The sequence below is a fragment of the Ciona robusta genome, unplaced genomic scaffold (genome assembly GCF_009617815.1).
Source record: "Ciona robusta unplaced genomic scaffold, ASM961781v2 AP042737.1".
Classification (NCBI taxonomy): domain Eukaryota; kingdom Metazoa; phylum Chordata; class Ascidiacea; order Phlebobranchia; family Cionidae; genus Ciona; species Ciona robusta.
Window position 1 is genome coordinate 559101 of NW_028323116.1, and position 17788 is coordinate 576888.

The window sequence follows — 17788 nt, forward strand, 5'->3', positions numbered from 1 at the left end:
AAGTTTCAGACAGGAACATCTGCTGATCATGAGTTTAGTATCCAGACAGTAACTTGGTCCATCATCAGTGTAAAAGAGGTTACTATCCACCAAGTTACTGTCCAAAACATTTGCTGATCATGAGTTTAGTATCCAGACAGTAACTTGGTCCATCATCAGTGTAAAAGAGGTTACTATTCTCCAAGTCATACTAAAAATTAAACATCTGAAAAATCTAAAAATAAGCCTAAATTTATTTATAGATATCTATATATTTTTAGGTTTATATTATTTTTGTTTGAAATGACGAAGAATGGAAGATTTAACCCAGAGGTTGGAATGTATTTCCTTATTTGGTCGTCTCAATTTAAACACTGAAGATGAGCCGACAAAATGTAGAAAGCAATTTTCCGAAATTTTAAACTTTTCACCTGAAAAAATTGATCTGGATTTTGTTCGGACTTTGGACCTGCCGACAGAGTGTTTAGCCGAGCACGAGCATGAGGTCTTTGCCAAAATCGGAAGTTTAAAAAATTTAGAATTCTGTGTTTTAAAAGGTGGACGTCGCGGTAAAAACGGAGTTCAAAAAGGCGGACTCGTAAAAATTCCGAAAAGTTTTGGGAATTTGCGTTTTCTTTCGGAGCTGGACCTTAGTTTTAATTCTTTCTCAAATTTTCCTGCGATTTTATCGGAAAATGCTGCGTTAAAGACACTGAACTTAGACCACAATGTACTTCGAAATCTAAATGGAATATCTGGACTTAAAAATCTCCAAGAAATTACTGTAAGATGTAATAAACTGACAGAAATTCCAGAGGAAATCGCGGAACTTGAAAAATTAAAAGTTGCAAAGTTTTCCTCAAATTTTGTGAAAGTGTTACCTGACAAAATTGCGAGTTTTAAATTTTTGGAAGTTTTTGATTTATCTGGAAATTTGTTGAAGGAAATTCCTGTTTCGATGTTTTCAATGGAAACATTAAAGAAATTAAACCTCTGCCATAATGAAATAGGTAAAACAATTATTCTTGAAAATTTTTTTATTCGAACTTTAGTGACTTATCTATGGTTGCCACTCCCATGCCCACAGTCAAGTTGCTGAAGCTATTGCAGTGTGTGGATAAGCAGACATGACTTTTGGTTGGTTTAGTCATTTATATCCTCGTGAGTGGGAACTTGAGTGACTTATCCATGGTTGCCACTCACATGCCCTCAGTCAAGTTGCTGAAGCTATTGCAGTGTGTGGATAAGCAGACATGACTTTTGGTTGGTTTGGTCATTTATATCCTCGTGGGTGGGAACTTGAGTGACTTATCCATGGTTGCCACTCCCATGCCCACAGTCGAGCTAAAAAAATTCATGCCTTTGAGTTTACATTTTTATCAAGTCTATATTTATCAATTATAACTTTGAATAAACCTAAAAATATTTTTTTAGAGTTTTTCCCGACCTTTGGTGACCTTTCGACCTCTATTGAACTCGTTGACCTCCGTTTCAATTTCTTTCCTAAGTTTCCTGAAAAATATTCCAATGACCCTCGATTTTATACTAAAGGAAATATTTCCAAAGTTACAGACTTTGAAGGTATGTATGTATTTTAAGCATTCATACACCTCTTGCTTACTGTCCAGTTATAACATGAATTTTTTTTTCTGCCCTGCATGAGTATAAAAATAACATTCAGTTTTTATTATATTCGTAAAAACTCACTTAAAATTACATATGTGGCAACTGGCAACTCGTAAGCGGGAATGAGGTGTAAGAAACAGAACACCCAAGTTAAAATGACTGTCATTGATCGCCATACTAGGATAAATAAATTTCATACGTGGTAATTCGTAAGCAGGCGTGAGTTTTTTAAAACAGAACACCCGTGTTGTAATGACTGTTCGTGCCCCACCATACAAGGATAAATAAGTTAAATTAACTGTTTATTTATTTTCTCAAGAGAAACTGGATCCAAACAACGATTATGAAAATCTCCCAGAAGAAATTATGAATTCCGATTTTAACGTTTGGGAAATCTCGCCTCAAACTGGAGCCTGCTTTCTGTTGCCCTCTGGTGTCAGAATCATTTTTCCGAGAGGTTTTTCTGATGCTCCTACAGAGGTGTTTTGCTCCATACTGGATTCTGCATCCACAGATTTTAAAATTCATCCCATGGATCAATTGTTAAGCGCTGTGTTAGAGCTTTCTCCGAGTGGAATCTTGTTTAAAAAGGTAACGAATTAGGGAGACACTGAATCATAGCCACCACCGTGAGCCTTGAACCTGGGAGCCTCCAGTTACGAGGCACGCATTAAATCGTAGCCACCACAGTGAGCCTTGAACCTGGGAGCCTCCAGTTACGAGGCACACAATGAATCGAGCCACCACAGTGAGCCTTGAACCTGGGAGCCTCCAGTTGCGAGGCAGACACTGAATTGTAGCCACCACAGTGAGCCTTGAACCTGGGAGCTTCTAGTTACAAGGCACACACTGAATCGTAGCCACCACAGTGAGCCTGCATTGCTTAATTAAATGGTAAATACACTTTATACGATTTTTCAGCCACTACTATTAACAATCCCCTACAAATACGAAAGTTGCGACGAACAAAAGAGAGAAATTATTATGAGAACATCTTCGTATACTGATGGTGGTAAATATACGCAAGAAGATTTAAGGTAACTACTTAAATATTGTCGGCGCCGCGGCAAGTAGTTAGCACACCTGCATTTAACCAAGAGGTAATGGGTTCAAGCCTGTTCGGTGTTGCCATTACGGATGTATGTGTTTTTGAGCAAGACATTTAACAGCAATTGCTACAACCCAGTAGTCACTAATGGGCTGTCTAAATCCCCCCCCCCAAAAAAAAATAATCACACACAAAGTAACATACATGGTAACTCGTTAGCTGGCGCGAGGCGTATGAACTTCCATGTTTCAAAGACTTTTTTTTCCATCCACGAGAGGATAAAGTAAGTTTAATTTAATTCACTGTCAATTTCACTTATAGAGTGGCGCAGGTCAGGGGGTAAAAGGGGTTCCGGTTTTGTTTTTCAAAAATTTCTAAATAAAAAAATATTTTTAGGGATTAAAAATATTATCTCTGTGTTTTAGACAGATTAAAAAGTTTAAACACCACTAAAAAATTTAAGCCCTCCTTTTAATTTTGATGTCACTACTGTCTGTGTTTATTCAACCTATGATAGGTGGGCTTATAGGTTTAAAAAGTGGTACGCAAGCAACTTATTCAGGTTTTATAAATCGAATTAACAGTAATTGTTATAAAGAAAGCATTGTAGTTTTTTCTTATAAATGTTTTTTTTTTGTTATAAATAGTTTTTTCTTGTAAATGTTTTTTCTATCTACAAATGTTTTTTTTCTGATAAAATAACTGAATATGAAATGGAAATTTTTACACCGGTTAAAAAAGTATAAAAACCAATGGTTTATAATTTCCTCTTCTTCGTTTTGGTAATTACCCTGATCATGTTATTGCATATGAAACAAAAACATATATAAAAGTAAGGTGGGGAAGATGGGACATTTTTTTATTCTCTTTTCTCCCCCTATTTAGTAGTAAACAAAGAACATTTAAAGCAATATAAACCCTATCCTCACGACTCTGATAGACCGTTGTTAATTGTTTAAAACACGATCAGGATATTTGGATTTTACGTGGTAAAGCCCCGTCTTCCTCAACCCTACCGAGTAGTGTTCATATATATGTTTACATATATTTTATAATGAATTTAATATTTTTTATTTGTGCAGTTCAACTTTGATTGAAGAAACTGCTGCGTCATCACAAAATAGTGATGAATCAGCATTTTCTTGTCAGCGACGCGGCAAAGTTAAAGCGTTCGTCGATCATTTCTCGTTATTTGCTGTCGTGGCAAGAATTATTGAAGATACCGCCGTTATTAAGCAGGTACCTCATGCTCACTGTCGAGTTATAACATGAGTGTCTTCTTATACACCAGACACACATGGTGTAATCATACACCTCATGCTCGCTGTCGAGTTATAACATGGGTGTCTTCTTATACACCAGACACACATGGTGTATTCATACACCTCATGCTCACTGTCGAGTTATAACATGGGTATCTTCTTATACACCAGACATACATGGTGTATTCATACACCTCATGCTCACTGTAGAGTTATAACATGGATGTCTTCTTATACACCAGACACACATGGTTTATTCATACACCTCATGCTCACTGTCGAGTTATAACATGGGTGTCTTCTTATACACCAGACACACATGGTGTATTCATACACCTCATGCTCACTGTCAAGTTATAACATGGGTGTCTTCTTATACACCAGACACACATGGTGTATTCATACACCTCATGCTCACTGTCGAGTTATAACATGGGTATCTTCTTATACACCAGACACACATGGTGTGTTCATACACCTCATGCTCACTGTCGAGTTATAACATGGGTGTCTTCTTATACACCAGACATACATAGTGTGTTCATACACCTCATGCTCACTGTCAAGTTATAACATGGGTGTCTTCTTTTACACCAGACACACATGGTGTATTCATACACCTCATGCTCACTGTCGAGTTATAGCATGGGTGTCTTCTTATACACCAGACACACATGGTGTATTCATACACCTCATGCTCACTGTCGAGTTATAACATGGGTGTCTTCTTATACACCAGACACACATGGTGTATTCATACACCTCATGCTCACTGTCGAGTTATAACATGGGTGTCTTCTTATACACCAGACACACATGGTGTATTCATACACCTCATGCTCACTGTCGAGTTATAACATGGGTATCTTCTTATACACCAGACATACATAGTGTGTTCATACACCTCATGCTCACTGTAGAGTTATGACATGGGTGTCTTCTTATACACCAGACGCACATGGTGTATTCATACACCTCATGCTCACTGTCGAGTTATAACATGGGTGTCTTCTTATACACCAGACACACATGGTGTATTCATACACCTCATGCTCACTGTCAAGTTATAACATGGGTGTCTTCTTATACACCAGTCACACATGGTGTATTCATACACCTCATGCTCACTGTCAAGTTATAGCATGGGTGTCTTCTTATACACCAGACATACATAGTGTATTCATACACCTCATGCTCACTGTCAAGTTATAAAATGGGTGTCTTGCTATACACCAGACATACATAGTGTGTTCATACACCTCATGCTCACTGTAGAGTTATGACATGGGTGTCTTCTTATACACCAGACGCACATGGTGTATTCATACACCTCATGCTCACTGTCGAGTTATAACATGGGTGTCTTCTTATACACCAGACACACATGGTGTATTCATACACCTCATGCTCACTGTCAAGTTATAACATGGGTGTCTTCTTATACACCAGTCACACATGGTGTATTCATACACCTCATGCTCACTGTCGAGTTATAACATGGGTGTCTTCTTATACACCAGACACACATGGTGTGTTCATACACCTCATGCTCACTGTCAAGTTATTACATGGGTGTCTTCTTATACACCAGGCACACATGGTGTATTCATACACCTCATGCTCACTGTCAAGTTATTACATGGGTGTCTTCTTATACACCAGACACACATGGTGTGTTCATACACCTCATGCTCACTGTCGAGTTATAACATGGGTGTCTTCTTATACACCAGACACACATGGTGTATTCATACACCTCATGCTCACTGTCGAGTTATAACATGGGTGTCTTCTTATACACCAGGCACACATGGTGTGTTCATACACCTCATGCTCACTGTCAAGTTATAAAATATTTTAAATTACAGGAATCGGGAAAACTTGTTTCAAGCGTCGAACCTTTTACTCAACTCGAGTTTCCTGAAAATTCAGTTGATTCGAATACAAGAGTTACTATCAAGGTTGGTGTGTATATCTTAACCATTACCATTTTTGCATGGTAAAAAATGCGAATCAACTCGTCATATGATAACACGCTTACGGCGTTATTTTGCATGGTCATAGATTTATGCGCGTATCAACATTGAGTTAGCTTATTTTAGCGCAATATTGTTAAATCTAGTTTATGAAATAAATTCTGATACTTTATGGAGTTATTACCAACTAAAATCTGTAAAAATAATACCCGAAAAAGATTAGGCTCCCAAAAGTGAAACTGTACTTTCACTATACTTTTCTGTACTCGTATAATGCGAGTAACAATCAACCTTCTACAGCAGGTAACTCGCTTATGACGTTATGCGTATTAACTTTGTTTTTGCGAGTAAATATGCGAGTACTTACGCGCATAAAATGACCATGCAAAAAGGGTAGATGTGTGTCTGGTGTATAAGAAGACACCCATGTTATAACTTGACAGTGAGCATGAGGTGTATGAATACACCATGTGTGTCTGATGTATAAGAAGACACCCATGTAATTACTCGACAGTGAGCATGAGGTATAAACACCAACTTTCTAGGTCTTATCAGTACCACAATCTATTCTATATGACATCACAAAGGAACGAACCTCATACACTACGAGTATTCTCCAAGTTAAGGTTTCACCAACGACCACAATGTTCAACAAAGACATTAAAGTTCATTTGTCTTTACCTCAAATGCTGGTAGGTAAAAATCTAATTTATGTGTTAAGAAATAGATTTTGTATAGTAAAGTGGGGAAAATGGGATACTTTTCATTCATTTTTCTTGTCCCATTTGGTAGTATATAAAAATATTTAAAGAATTATAAAACCTTCTCCTTATGACTCCCATATAGCTTTGTTATTTGTTTAAAACTCGATAAAAATATTTGGATAATATGTGCTAAAGGTGTCTCATCTTACCCCACAAAACTTGTTGTTGCTGTTAGGTGTATTATAAATGAAAAAGAGTAATTTTTTGTTTTAAAATTGATCAAAACACGTTTACTAGCTCGAACTTTTTTTTTGTCTATGTCCCTGTGCAAAATTGCCCCAACCCAGTGCCCACTAATGGGTTGTCTAAATTGTCAAGCTTACATTACATCACCCATAAAGTTATATACTTGGTAACTCATAAGCAAGCAAGAGGTGTATGAAACAGAAAAGCTGTGTTATAATGACTGTTGTTGCCCCACCATGCAAGTTAAATAAGTTACAGACATGGTAACTTGTAAGTCGTCATGAGGTGTATGAAACAGAACACCCGTGTTATAACTACTGTTGTTGCCCCACCATGCAAGTTAAATAAGTTACAAACATGGTAACTTGTAAGCCGTCATGAGGTGTATGAAACAGAACACCCATGTTATAACTACTGTTGTTGTCACATCACGCTAGAATAACTTTTATACCTAAATTATTTTTTACAAATAAAATTGTAATTTTTAACCTAAATATTTTTTTATTTTTTTTTTTAGATGTGCCGTCATTTTGACAAATCCCAATTCCGATTATTAAAGTGTCCCTGTAGCAGCACCGAGTGGCAAGATGTGACGGACAACATAGAAATGACATTTTCACAAACAGATGTTAAGTTTAATGTGAACTCGTTTTCGAAGTAGGGAATATTTTTTTTATTATTTTATGACTTGTTAATTTGTATTGTTTGTTCAATTTGTGAAAATATGAAAAGATTTTATTTTTTTTCACAAAGCAACAACTGTTGTTATAACACGGGTGTTCTGTTCCATACACCTCATGCCCGCTTACAAGTTACCACGTTTGTAACTTATTCATCCTTGAATGGTGGGGCAACAACAGTTGTTATAACACTGGTTTTCTATTTCATACACCTCGTGCCTGCTTACAAGTTCCCACATATATAACTTTTAAACTGCTATCTGTAAAATGAGTCAAAATCAAGGAATTGGGGTTCCATTATGTTTATTGAATATACCTGTGTTTAAGCAATGTCACCAGTGGCGTAGCCAGGGGGGTGTTAGGGTGTCGCCACCCCCCCCCTGTTAAACCAAACAAATTATTTAAAAAAAATTAATTTTTTTTGAAATTTTTTTGATTAAAACCCCCCCCCCCCTTTTTTTTAGTGGCTGCGCCACTGAATGTCACCCAAGATTTTTTTCTACTAAAGGTTAAAAAAAACACCTAGGGGTTGTGAACGCTGGAAGCTCTCCTAGTGGGTGGGGTGGGGCTCCATTTGTGGACAATTTTCTTTTATGTAACTTTTAAAAAAATAAGCAAAAAATATTATAAGAAAAACGTTTTAAATAAATGTAATTTAAAAAAAAATAGTAAAAAATTGTAATATTTTTATCCAAAAATATCTAAAAAAATTTTTTTTACAGATTTTGGTTGGTTTGGCGAAACGTATGTGGTGTTGCCAGATTAGTTTATCACCGACTACATACATGTAAGGTTCAGTTCATTGCCATGCAGGTAAGTTTATATTGCGCAACACTGCATTTTATTTGTCAATTTTTTTTGTTAAAAAATGATTTTCAAAATCTATTAAAAAAAGTATTAAAAAGTCACTAAAACAATTATTAAATATATATACATATATCTATGACTTTGAATATATATTATATAATTATTTTTTTATTTCTTAGGGCTAAAAATATAACTTTAATATTCAAACAAAAATTTTAAAAAATATTCTATTTATTAAAAAAAAAATTTTGTAACCTAATTTTTTACCTTCAAAAAATAACTTCCTAATTTTTTCTCTAGAAATCTTCTCAACCAACCTCAGTTTTCACACAGTGCCTTAAGTCACAGTATACCCAACGTACAGTTGCGAAACTCAAACAGCGAGGCTACTTTGGGGACCCAGCGTGTACACAAGTAAAAGAATTGACAGAAGGCGACCAGTTTAAAATTAAGGTTTGGATATTTTTGTTTAATATCTGCTAAAGTCATGTATTTACACACTGCAATAGCTTCAGCAACTCGACTGTGGGCATATAAGTGACAACCATGGATAAGTCACTCAAGTTCCCAACCACGAAGATATAAATGACCAAACCAACCAAAAGTCATGTCTGCTTATCCACACACTGCAATAGCTTCAGCAACTCGACTGTGGGCATGGGAGTGACAACCATGGATAAGTCACTCAAGTTCCCACCCACGAGGAGATAAATGATCAAACCAACCAAAAGTCATGTCTGCTTATCCACACACTGCAATAGCTTCAGCAACTCGACTGTGAGCATGGGAGTGGCAACCATGGATAAGTCACTCAAGTTCCCACCCACGAGAATGACCAAACTAACCAAAAGTCATGTCTGCTTATCCACACACTGCAATAGCTTCAGCAACTCGACTGTGGGCATGGGAGTGACAACCATGGATTAGTCACTCAAGTTCCCAACCACGAAGATATAAATGACCAAACCAACCAAAAGTCATGTCTGCTTATCCACACACTGCAATAGCTTCAGCAACTCGACTGTGGGCATGGGAGTGACAACCATGGATAAGTCACTCAAGTTCCCAACCACAAAGATATAAATGACCAAACCAACCAAAAGTCATGTCTGCTTATCCACACACTGCAATAGCTTCAGCAACTCGACTGTGGGCATGGGAGTGACAACCATGGATTAGTCACTCAAGTTCCCACCCACGAGGATATAAATGACCAAACCAACCAAAAGTCATGCCTGCTTATCCACACACTGCAATAGCTTCAGCAACTCGACTGTGGGCATGGGAGTGGCAACCATGGATAAGTCACTCAAGTTCCCACCCATGAGGATATAAATGACCAATCCAAACCAAAAGTCATGTCTGCTTATCCACACACTGCAATAGCTTCAGCAACTCGACTGTGGGCATGGGAGTGGCAACCATAGATAAGTTACTCAACTTCCCACCCATGAGGATATAAATGACCAGTCCAAACCAAAAGTCATGTCTGCTTATCCACACACTGCAATAGCTTCAGCAACTCGACTGTGGGCATGGGAGTGGCAACCATGGATAAGTCACCCAAGTTCCCACCCATGATGATATAAATAACCAAACCAACCAAAAGTCATGTCTGCTTATCCACACACTGCAATAGCTTCAACAACTCGACTGTGGGCGTGGGAGTGGCAACCATGGATAGGTTACTCAAGTTCCCACTCACGAGGATATAAATGACCAAACCAACAAAAAGTCATGTCTGCTTATCCACACACTGCAATAGCTTCAGCAACTCGACTGTGGGCATGGAAGTGGCAACCATGAATAAACCACTCAAGTTTCCACCCACGAGAATATAAATGACCAAACCAACCAAAAGTCATGTCTGCTTATCCACACACTGCAATAGCTTCAGCAACTCAACTGTGGGCATGGGAGTGACAACCATGGATAAGTCACTCAAGTTCCCACCCACGAGAATGACCAAACTAACCAAAAGTCATGTCTGCTTATCCACACACTGCAATAGCTTCAGCAACTCGACTGTGGGCATGGGAGTGGCAACCATGGATAAGTCACTCAAGCTCCTACCCACGAGGATATAAATAACCAAACCAACCAAAAGTCATGTCTGCTTATCCACACACTGCAATAGCTTCAGCAACTCGACTGTGGGCATGGGAGTGGCAACCATGGATAAGTCACTCAAGTTCCCACCCATGAGGATATAAATGACCAATCCAAACCAAAAGTCATTGCAATAGCTTTAGCAACTCGACCGTGGGCATGGGATTTGTGTCACATTTTTAAGAGTGACGTTTGAGTTTTAATTCGAATTAACTATCGAAAGTGTCTCGAACCTGTTCCTGTTAATAACCGTAGCTAAGCGTCTTTCTTATACAACACGTAACTAGTTTACTCTTGTATATAGTAGGGACGTAGGGTGGGGGAAGATGGGACACCTTTTCATTGTAATTTTTGTACATTTTGGTAGCAAACAAAAAACATTCAAGGAATTATAAAACCTTGTCCTCGCGACTTTCATAGACCATTGTTAATTGTTTAAAATACGATCAGGATATTTATATATTTCGTGCTGAAGGTGTCCCATCTTCCCCCACCCCACTATATTATGTTTACTACGGCCCACAACAAACGCAACAATTTCACAAAAAAAAACATACAGATAAAAACAGTATGATAACTGCAGCGTCTAGATACGTAACAGCAGGGGTGTTTGGTCTGACTCCACACCTTGCAGTTACGTTCCACAATTTCCGCGATACAGAATAATCTTTCTAGATACGTCAGTAGAACCACCCAAAAACTTACATGCACATAACATATGTATAGGGTCGTGGTTTTTTGCCTGGTGGACTCTTGGCATTTATTTTGATATTTCACAGCCATATATAAATCAAAGAATCCTAAGGAAAAATGCAAAAAGGAGACCAATAAAAAATGCAAAAACTATCAAATACAGTAAGCTGTGTAGTGGGATGGGTGCACTTGTTTTGCTGCAATTAGCTCATCAAAGTTTGGTTATGAATCACAATCATTGCTTCATTGCGGACTCTCTGAAACTACCTGAACCCAGTCAGACCTGAGTTTGGAAACTGGTGACATAGGAATGTATTGCTGACGTAATGTATTGCTGACTACTTGAACACGTAGCGTATTGCTGACGTAGTGTATTGCTGACTACTTGACATAGGAATGTATTGCTGACGTAATGTATTGCTGACTACTTGAACCCAGTCAGACCTGAGTTTGGAAACTGCTGACATAGGAATGTATTGCTGACGTAGCAATACATTACGTATAATAGTATGAATTTGTGACAAGTGGCAGTCAAGACTAAACCCACCAATCAAATTGCTTTTAGATAATTGGAGACATTCGATTGGACGCCCACACTGACGCTTATCGAAAACACCTTGAAGAAAAAGTTCTGATTGGTCGATTCCATAAACAGTTTCATCCCGATGAGGACGGTTATCAAAGGTATGTTAGTATTTGTGCCTCCAACCCAAAGATTAGGGGTTCAAGGCCCGATGCTGCTACCATTGTTGGCGTGTGTATTTATGTATGTACAAAACAGTCTCCTTTAAAGTTCCTTACGTGGTATCTAGTAATTGGGCACGAGGTGTATGTAATAAAACACCCGTGTTATAACGACTGTCGTTGCCCTGCCATGCGTAAAAAAATAACTTACATACATGGTAACTCGTCAGCAAGCACGAGGTGTATGGAACACAACACCCATTTTATAACGACTAGATTTTCCGCCATGTGAAGATAAATAAGTTACATTCATTTATTTAATTTACTCCACCTATAAATATATTTAGTTTCCCGATATCGGCAAAGAATCCCAAAGTCACCGAAGTGGTTCACGGACATGCTACGTTTTATCAAATTATTCACCCCGATTGTGAAGGTAATATATTCCATAAATAAGCTTAAGGGTTACCAGGTTCAAGGCTCACTGTGGTCTCTTTTAAGGCTTACACCTAGTCTCATTTAGAAATCATAAAATATATAATAAATGTTACACTGGAAGAGCTTTCTCCAAATGCTTGAGTTTTAGTGTTAATTTGTTTCTATAAAATGAATAAATGTAACTTGATTTATTCTCACGTGGCTAGAAGCGACAGTCATTATAACACGGGTATTCATACATCTCGTGTCAGCTTACGAGTTACCTCGTATGTAGCTTTGTAGGTGATTATTTTTTGTTTATTTTTTTATGTATGGCTGATATTTAGGACAACACATTAGTGACCACTGGGTTGGAGAAATTCGTTGCCTAAGAATACATACGTCCACAATGGTAGCAACAACGGGCCTTGAAGCTTATACATGCTTAGCGTCTAGTCCAGAGGTTGCTGCTACCATTGTGGTTAAATGTGCTTCAACTCAGTGGTCAACAATTGTGGACGTATGTGTCCCCGGGCAAGAATAACAGGTTCAAGGCTAGTCGCTGCTACCAATGTGTGCGTATCTGTCCATGGGCAAGACACTTAACTGCAATTGCTCCAACCCAGTGGTCACTAATGGGTTGTCCAAATTATCGGCCATGCATTACAACAAAAATGAAAAAAACCAGAAAATGTAATCATCCACAAAGTTACATACATTTCAACACGTAAGCAGGCACACGAGGTGTACGAAACAGAACACCCGTGTTATAACAACTGTCATTTTTCAGCCACGCAAGTATAAATAAGTTACAAAAAATTTCCATTTTTTTAGAATCGTTTTTGCCTTCGAATCCACCTATACAGCAATCTTCATTAAAACGAAGTCACAATGATAGTAATGGTGATGTCACTGAAGAGCATTGTGATGTCACAGATGCTTCTATTCAACAACAATGGAATTATCTTGATGGAGTTTTATTGTCACTTGAGGTAAAAAAAGGATTTTTTTAAAACTAATTTAAGGTTATTGTTTTGTTGACACTTTGTAAAACTAGCTGTCAAAAATACTGAAGTGTCGGTCAAATACAACTTAACTTATATAAACACCTGTGAAAGTGGTGCAACCAATTCAAGGTTATTGTTTTGTTTTAACAGTGTAAAACACCCATGATGTTACAAGACGACAAAGAAAACAAATTAAACTTTGGAGATTTAGGTTTGTGTTGAATGTAACTTGTTTATCCTCTCATGGTGAGGCAACGACAGTCGTTACAACACGGGTGTTCTGTTTCAAACACCTTGTGCCCGCTTACGAGTTACCATGTATGTAACTTTATGGGCAATTATTTTTGGGAATTTTCCATTCATTTGTATTTGTACGTTGGGTTGGCAATTTAGGCAACCCATTAGTAGCCACTACAAGAAAAGTCTTTGCCCAAGGATACATATTTAATACAGTGAGCATGAGGTGGATGAATACACCATGTGTGTCTGGTGTATAAGAAGACACCCATGTTATAACTCTACAGTGAGCACGAGGTGTATGAATACACCATGTGTGTCTGCTGTATAAGAAGACACCCATGTTATAACTTGAAAGTGAGCATGAGGTGTATGAATACACCATGTGTGTCTGGTGTACAAGAAGACACCCATGTTATAACTTGACAGTGAGCATGAGGTGTATGAATACACCATGTGTGTCTGGTGTATAAGAAGACACCCATGTTATAACTCGACAGTGAGCACGAGGTGTATGAATACACCATGTGTCTGGTGTATAAGAAGACACCCATGTTATAACTCGACAGTGAGCATGAGGTGTATGAACACACCATGTGTGTCTGGTGTATAAGAAGACACCCATGTTATAACTCGACAGTGAGCATGAGGTGTATGAATACACCATGTGTGTCTGGTGTATAAGAAGACACCCACGTTATAACTCGACAGTGAGCATGAGGTGTATGAATACACCATGTGTGTCTGATGTATAGAAAGACACCCATGTTATAACTCGACAGTGAGCATGAGGTGTATGAATACACCATGTGTGTCTGGTGTATAGGAAGACATCCATGTTATAACTCGACAGTGAGCATGAGGTGTATGAATACACCATGTGTGTCTGATATATAAGAAGACACCCATGTTATAACTCGACAGTGAGCATGAGGATTATACTATTTACAGGCGAAGGAGTTTTTCGTGACAGTAACTTGTGGGGGTTCGCGGCACAAATTGGTTCACAATGGATGGAAATTGGATATGTACTTGGTTTAAGTACTAGCTTTATGGACATGTAGGTAGCTAGAACTATTGCAGTGTGTTAATAGTCAAACATGACTTTTAGTTGGTTTGGTCATTTATATCCTCGTGGGTGGGAACTTGAGTGACTTATCCATGGTTGCCACTCCCATGCTTACAGTTGTGCTTTTGAAGCTATTGCAGTGTGTGGATAAGCAGACATGACTTTTGGTTTATCAATTCATTTTACTTCAGGTTAAAGAAAGACTATCCATTAAACTGCAAGGAACAAGCATTTAGGATGCTTCGTAAATGGGCGCAAATGCATATGAATGATCAAGACTGTATTCAAGTGTAAGTATGTGTGTGGTGGCTACGATTCAGTGTGTGCCTCGTTACTAGAGGCTCCTAGGTTCAAGGCTCACTGCGGTGGCTAAAATTCAGTGTGTGTCTCGTAACTGGAGGCTCCCAGGTTCAAGGCTCACTGCGGTGGCTACGATTCAGTGTGTGCCTCGTAACTGGAGGCTCCTAGGTTCAAGGCTCACTGTGGTGGCTACGATTTAGTGTATAAATGTTATTGATAAACAGTGCCGGGCAAAGTGGTTAGCACGCTACCAAATTATCAGCAACACATCAAAAAAGAGAAATACTAACTCCCTAAGCTGGCACGAGGTGTATAAAACAAAACACCCTTGTTTTACGACTGTCGTTTTCCCGCCACGCGAGGATAAAGTAAGAACATTACTTTATCAATTTATTGTATACAGGTTTACAAAAGCACTCACAAATGCTGGTAGAAAAGACCTTGCCGATAGTTTTACTCAAAGTTTTAACGACGGCCATAATAATTTTAAACTTTCGATGAAGAGAAGAAAATTAATTGACAACTAATTTAAATTTTAAACTGCTTTGTTTTTTTTAAATGTTGAATATAGTAGTGTGTGGGAAGACGGGACAGCTTTACCACATAATATCCAAATATCTTGATCGTTGTTTTTAACAGCGATCTATGGAAGTCATGAGGGTACGGTTTTATAATTCTTTAAAAGTTCTTTGTTTACTGCCAAATGGGACAAGAAAATTGAATAAAAAAGGTGTCTCATCTTCCCCACCCCACTATATATTTATTGCTCTAAATATGTAAAGTAAATTTATTTTTATTTCTGCATTTATTTTCTTTTTTTGTCAATTTCAATACAAACATGACAACCCATATATTATGATATGATTTTCATTTTAAACGTTTTAGTTTAAAAACCAAACCATTTTCAGTAATGTCAGATGTTAAAATGACATCAAGATTTTAACGTTTTTAAAAAAATAAAAATCCTGCATATAGGCTGCATGTTTGTATTTAAACTGGCTGTGTTTTATGCACCTATTTTCTTTTTACATTTGCTATAATTCTTCATATTAATAAATTATCTATAAAGTACATCATAAAGTTTTGGTGTTTTTGCTCATTTTGCAAAATTATCTATTGGTTTTAATTACGGTATCTATTTTATTTAGTTTCGTTTTAACTTTTTTTTACATAAAAAGTTTTATAGGTAGCCTATACAGAAAAGTTTAGGTTTCAATGTTTTTTTTGCAAAATGCTTAGGTAGAAATGTTGGTGGAAAAGCGGTTAGCACGTGGGTTCGAAGCTCGATGCTGCTACCATAGTGGCCGCGTATGTGTTCTTTAACAAAACTGTTTAACAGCAATTTCTACCATGGGTTGTCTGAATCGCTGAAAAAAAATCACATTCAAAATCGAGTATATACTAGATTGGGGGAAGATGGAACACCTTTTGTTCCATTCGGTAGAAAACATTCAAAGAATTATAAAACCACAACCTTGTAACAGCTCATACCAAAGGGACGTTGTAAGTCGAGCTCTGTTAGCAGCCTTGAGTCGCCGGTGAAGGCGTTCCACCATACCGTCGCTTTGTGGGTGATACGATGTGGTGTGAGATAGGCGACAGTCAAGCAACTTTGATAGGGCCTTTCACGGGCTCGAAATGAACTGCCTGCCTCTATCGTTGGTGATACGTAGAGGAATACCGAATCGAGCAACTTGGACATTTACAAATGCTTGGGCACAGGTGGCTGCAGTGGCGTCAGTCATGGGGACTGCTTCTGACCATCTTGTAAAACGATCCATCTTAGTATATAAGTATCGAAAGCCGGATGACACCGGTAAAGGACCAACAATGTCCACATGTACATGCTCAAAACGACGTCCTGGTGGTTCGAATGGGCGCTTCGGAGCCGTTGCCTGTCTGTGGATTTTATACGTCTGACAGGAGAGACAGTTTCGAACCCACGACGCGATGTCGGATCCCATGCGGTGCCACGTAAATCTCTCGGAGATTAGCCATGGAAAGCGTCAAAAACCTTTCGACGCCAACTCGATCGATGGGACGATGGGTCGTAACCGACCTGTCGAAGTGTCACAGAGCAGGGATGAACCACTCGGGAGGGTATGTTGCTGTAGCGTTAGACTTGTGATGGCGTTTCGGTAAGCAGGTATTTGGGGATCGACGGCGGCAGCAAGGTCGTCATAGCTAATGTGCGGTAGCTGCTGGACAGCATTCTGCCGCACGGTTTGGTTGTCTTTCCCCGGCAAATGTCGTATATATCAGTTGTTTCGATTATAATACCTATAGGTGACTGGACTGTCTGGGATAGTTTTGTCTGCGAACGTAAAGCAGTGCTGCGGGGTTTTATAATTATGCCGTTCAGGCGGTTACACACACACTTGAAATGTGTGGCCGTTCGTACCATTGTTTTGTCATATTTATCTTAAGCATTTTCGACGTCATATATGATTATTTTAAAATCAGGTGATTTTGCTTGCTCTTTACATCGGTAAATACATAATCGTGCACACAATAATAAGCAATTCCCATGAATATCATTAACATCAATTAAAAGGAGGCCTTGGTGTAAAAAAAGAACCTCCTGACCCATACACAAATACAAATAAGCCGTTTGTTGGCAAAAAAAACAGTTTACTAGCGACAACATGCGGTTGTGGAATTCAAATTGTCCGTCGCCGTGGCGTAGTGGTTAGCGCGCCTGCCTGTAACCATTAGGTAATGGGTTCAAGGCTCGTCGCTGCTACCATTGTGGGCGTATGTGTCCTTGGGCAAGACACTTAACGACAATTGCTTCAACCCAGTGGTCACTAATGGGTTGTCCAAATTATCAGCCATACAAAAAATAAAATGAAAAAATCCCAAAAAAATAATCACCCACAAAGTAACATAGAGTGCAACCAACCAGCTTGCCACGCATATAGCTTACATTAATGTTCAAATCTAA

General features: G+C 38.3%; 1 protein-coding gene across 2 annotated transcripts; it reads left to right on the plus strand.

Annotated features, from left to right (window-relative positions):
- The first annotated feature begins 220 nt into the window (after positions 1–220).
- On the plus strand, positions 221–15924 carry LOC149724305 (p53-induced death domain-containing protein 1-like). Of its 2 annotated transcripts, none has more exons than XM_089893250.1 (17): positions 221–989; positions 1414–1560; positions 1925–2196; positions 2527–2642; positions 3736–3892; positions 5784–5876; positions 6437–6583; positions 7359–7498; positions 8244–8334; positions 8629–8781; positions 11696–11814; positions 12162–12250; positions 13066–13223; positions 13389–13449; positions 14427–14535; positions 14736–14834; positions 15248–15924. In XM_089893250.1, exons 1-17 carry the CDS (start codon positions 293–295, stop codon positions 15369–15371), a joined length of 2772 nt encoding a protein of 923 aa, XP_089749376.1. In that variant the 5' UTR covers positions 221–292; the 3' UTR covers positions 15372–15924. The 2 variants fall into 2 exon arrangements, with proteins under 2 accessions (XP_089749376.1, XP_089749377.1); XM_089893251.1 differs by having other exon boundaries at positions 6479–6583.
- The last annotated feature ends 1864 nt before the right edge of the window (positions 15925–17788 follow it).

Bases quoted from the DNA above. Each gene is read 5' to 3' on its own strand.
- LOC149724305 (XM_089893250.1), top strand. From the start codon at position 293: ATGGAAGATTTAACCCAGAGGTTGGAATGTATTTCCTTATTTGGTCGT. The intron at 1,561-1,924 runs GTATGTATGTAT...TATTTTCTCAAG, and splicing joins CAAAGTTACAGACTTTGAAG to AGAAACTGGATCCAAACAAC. The intron at 13,224-13,388 runs GTAAAAAAAGGA...TTGTTTTAACAG, and splicing joins GAGTTTTATTGTCACTTGAG to TGTAAAACACCCATGATGTT.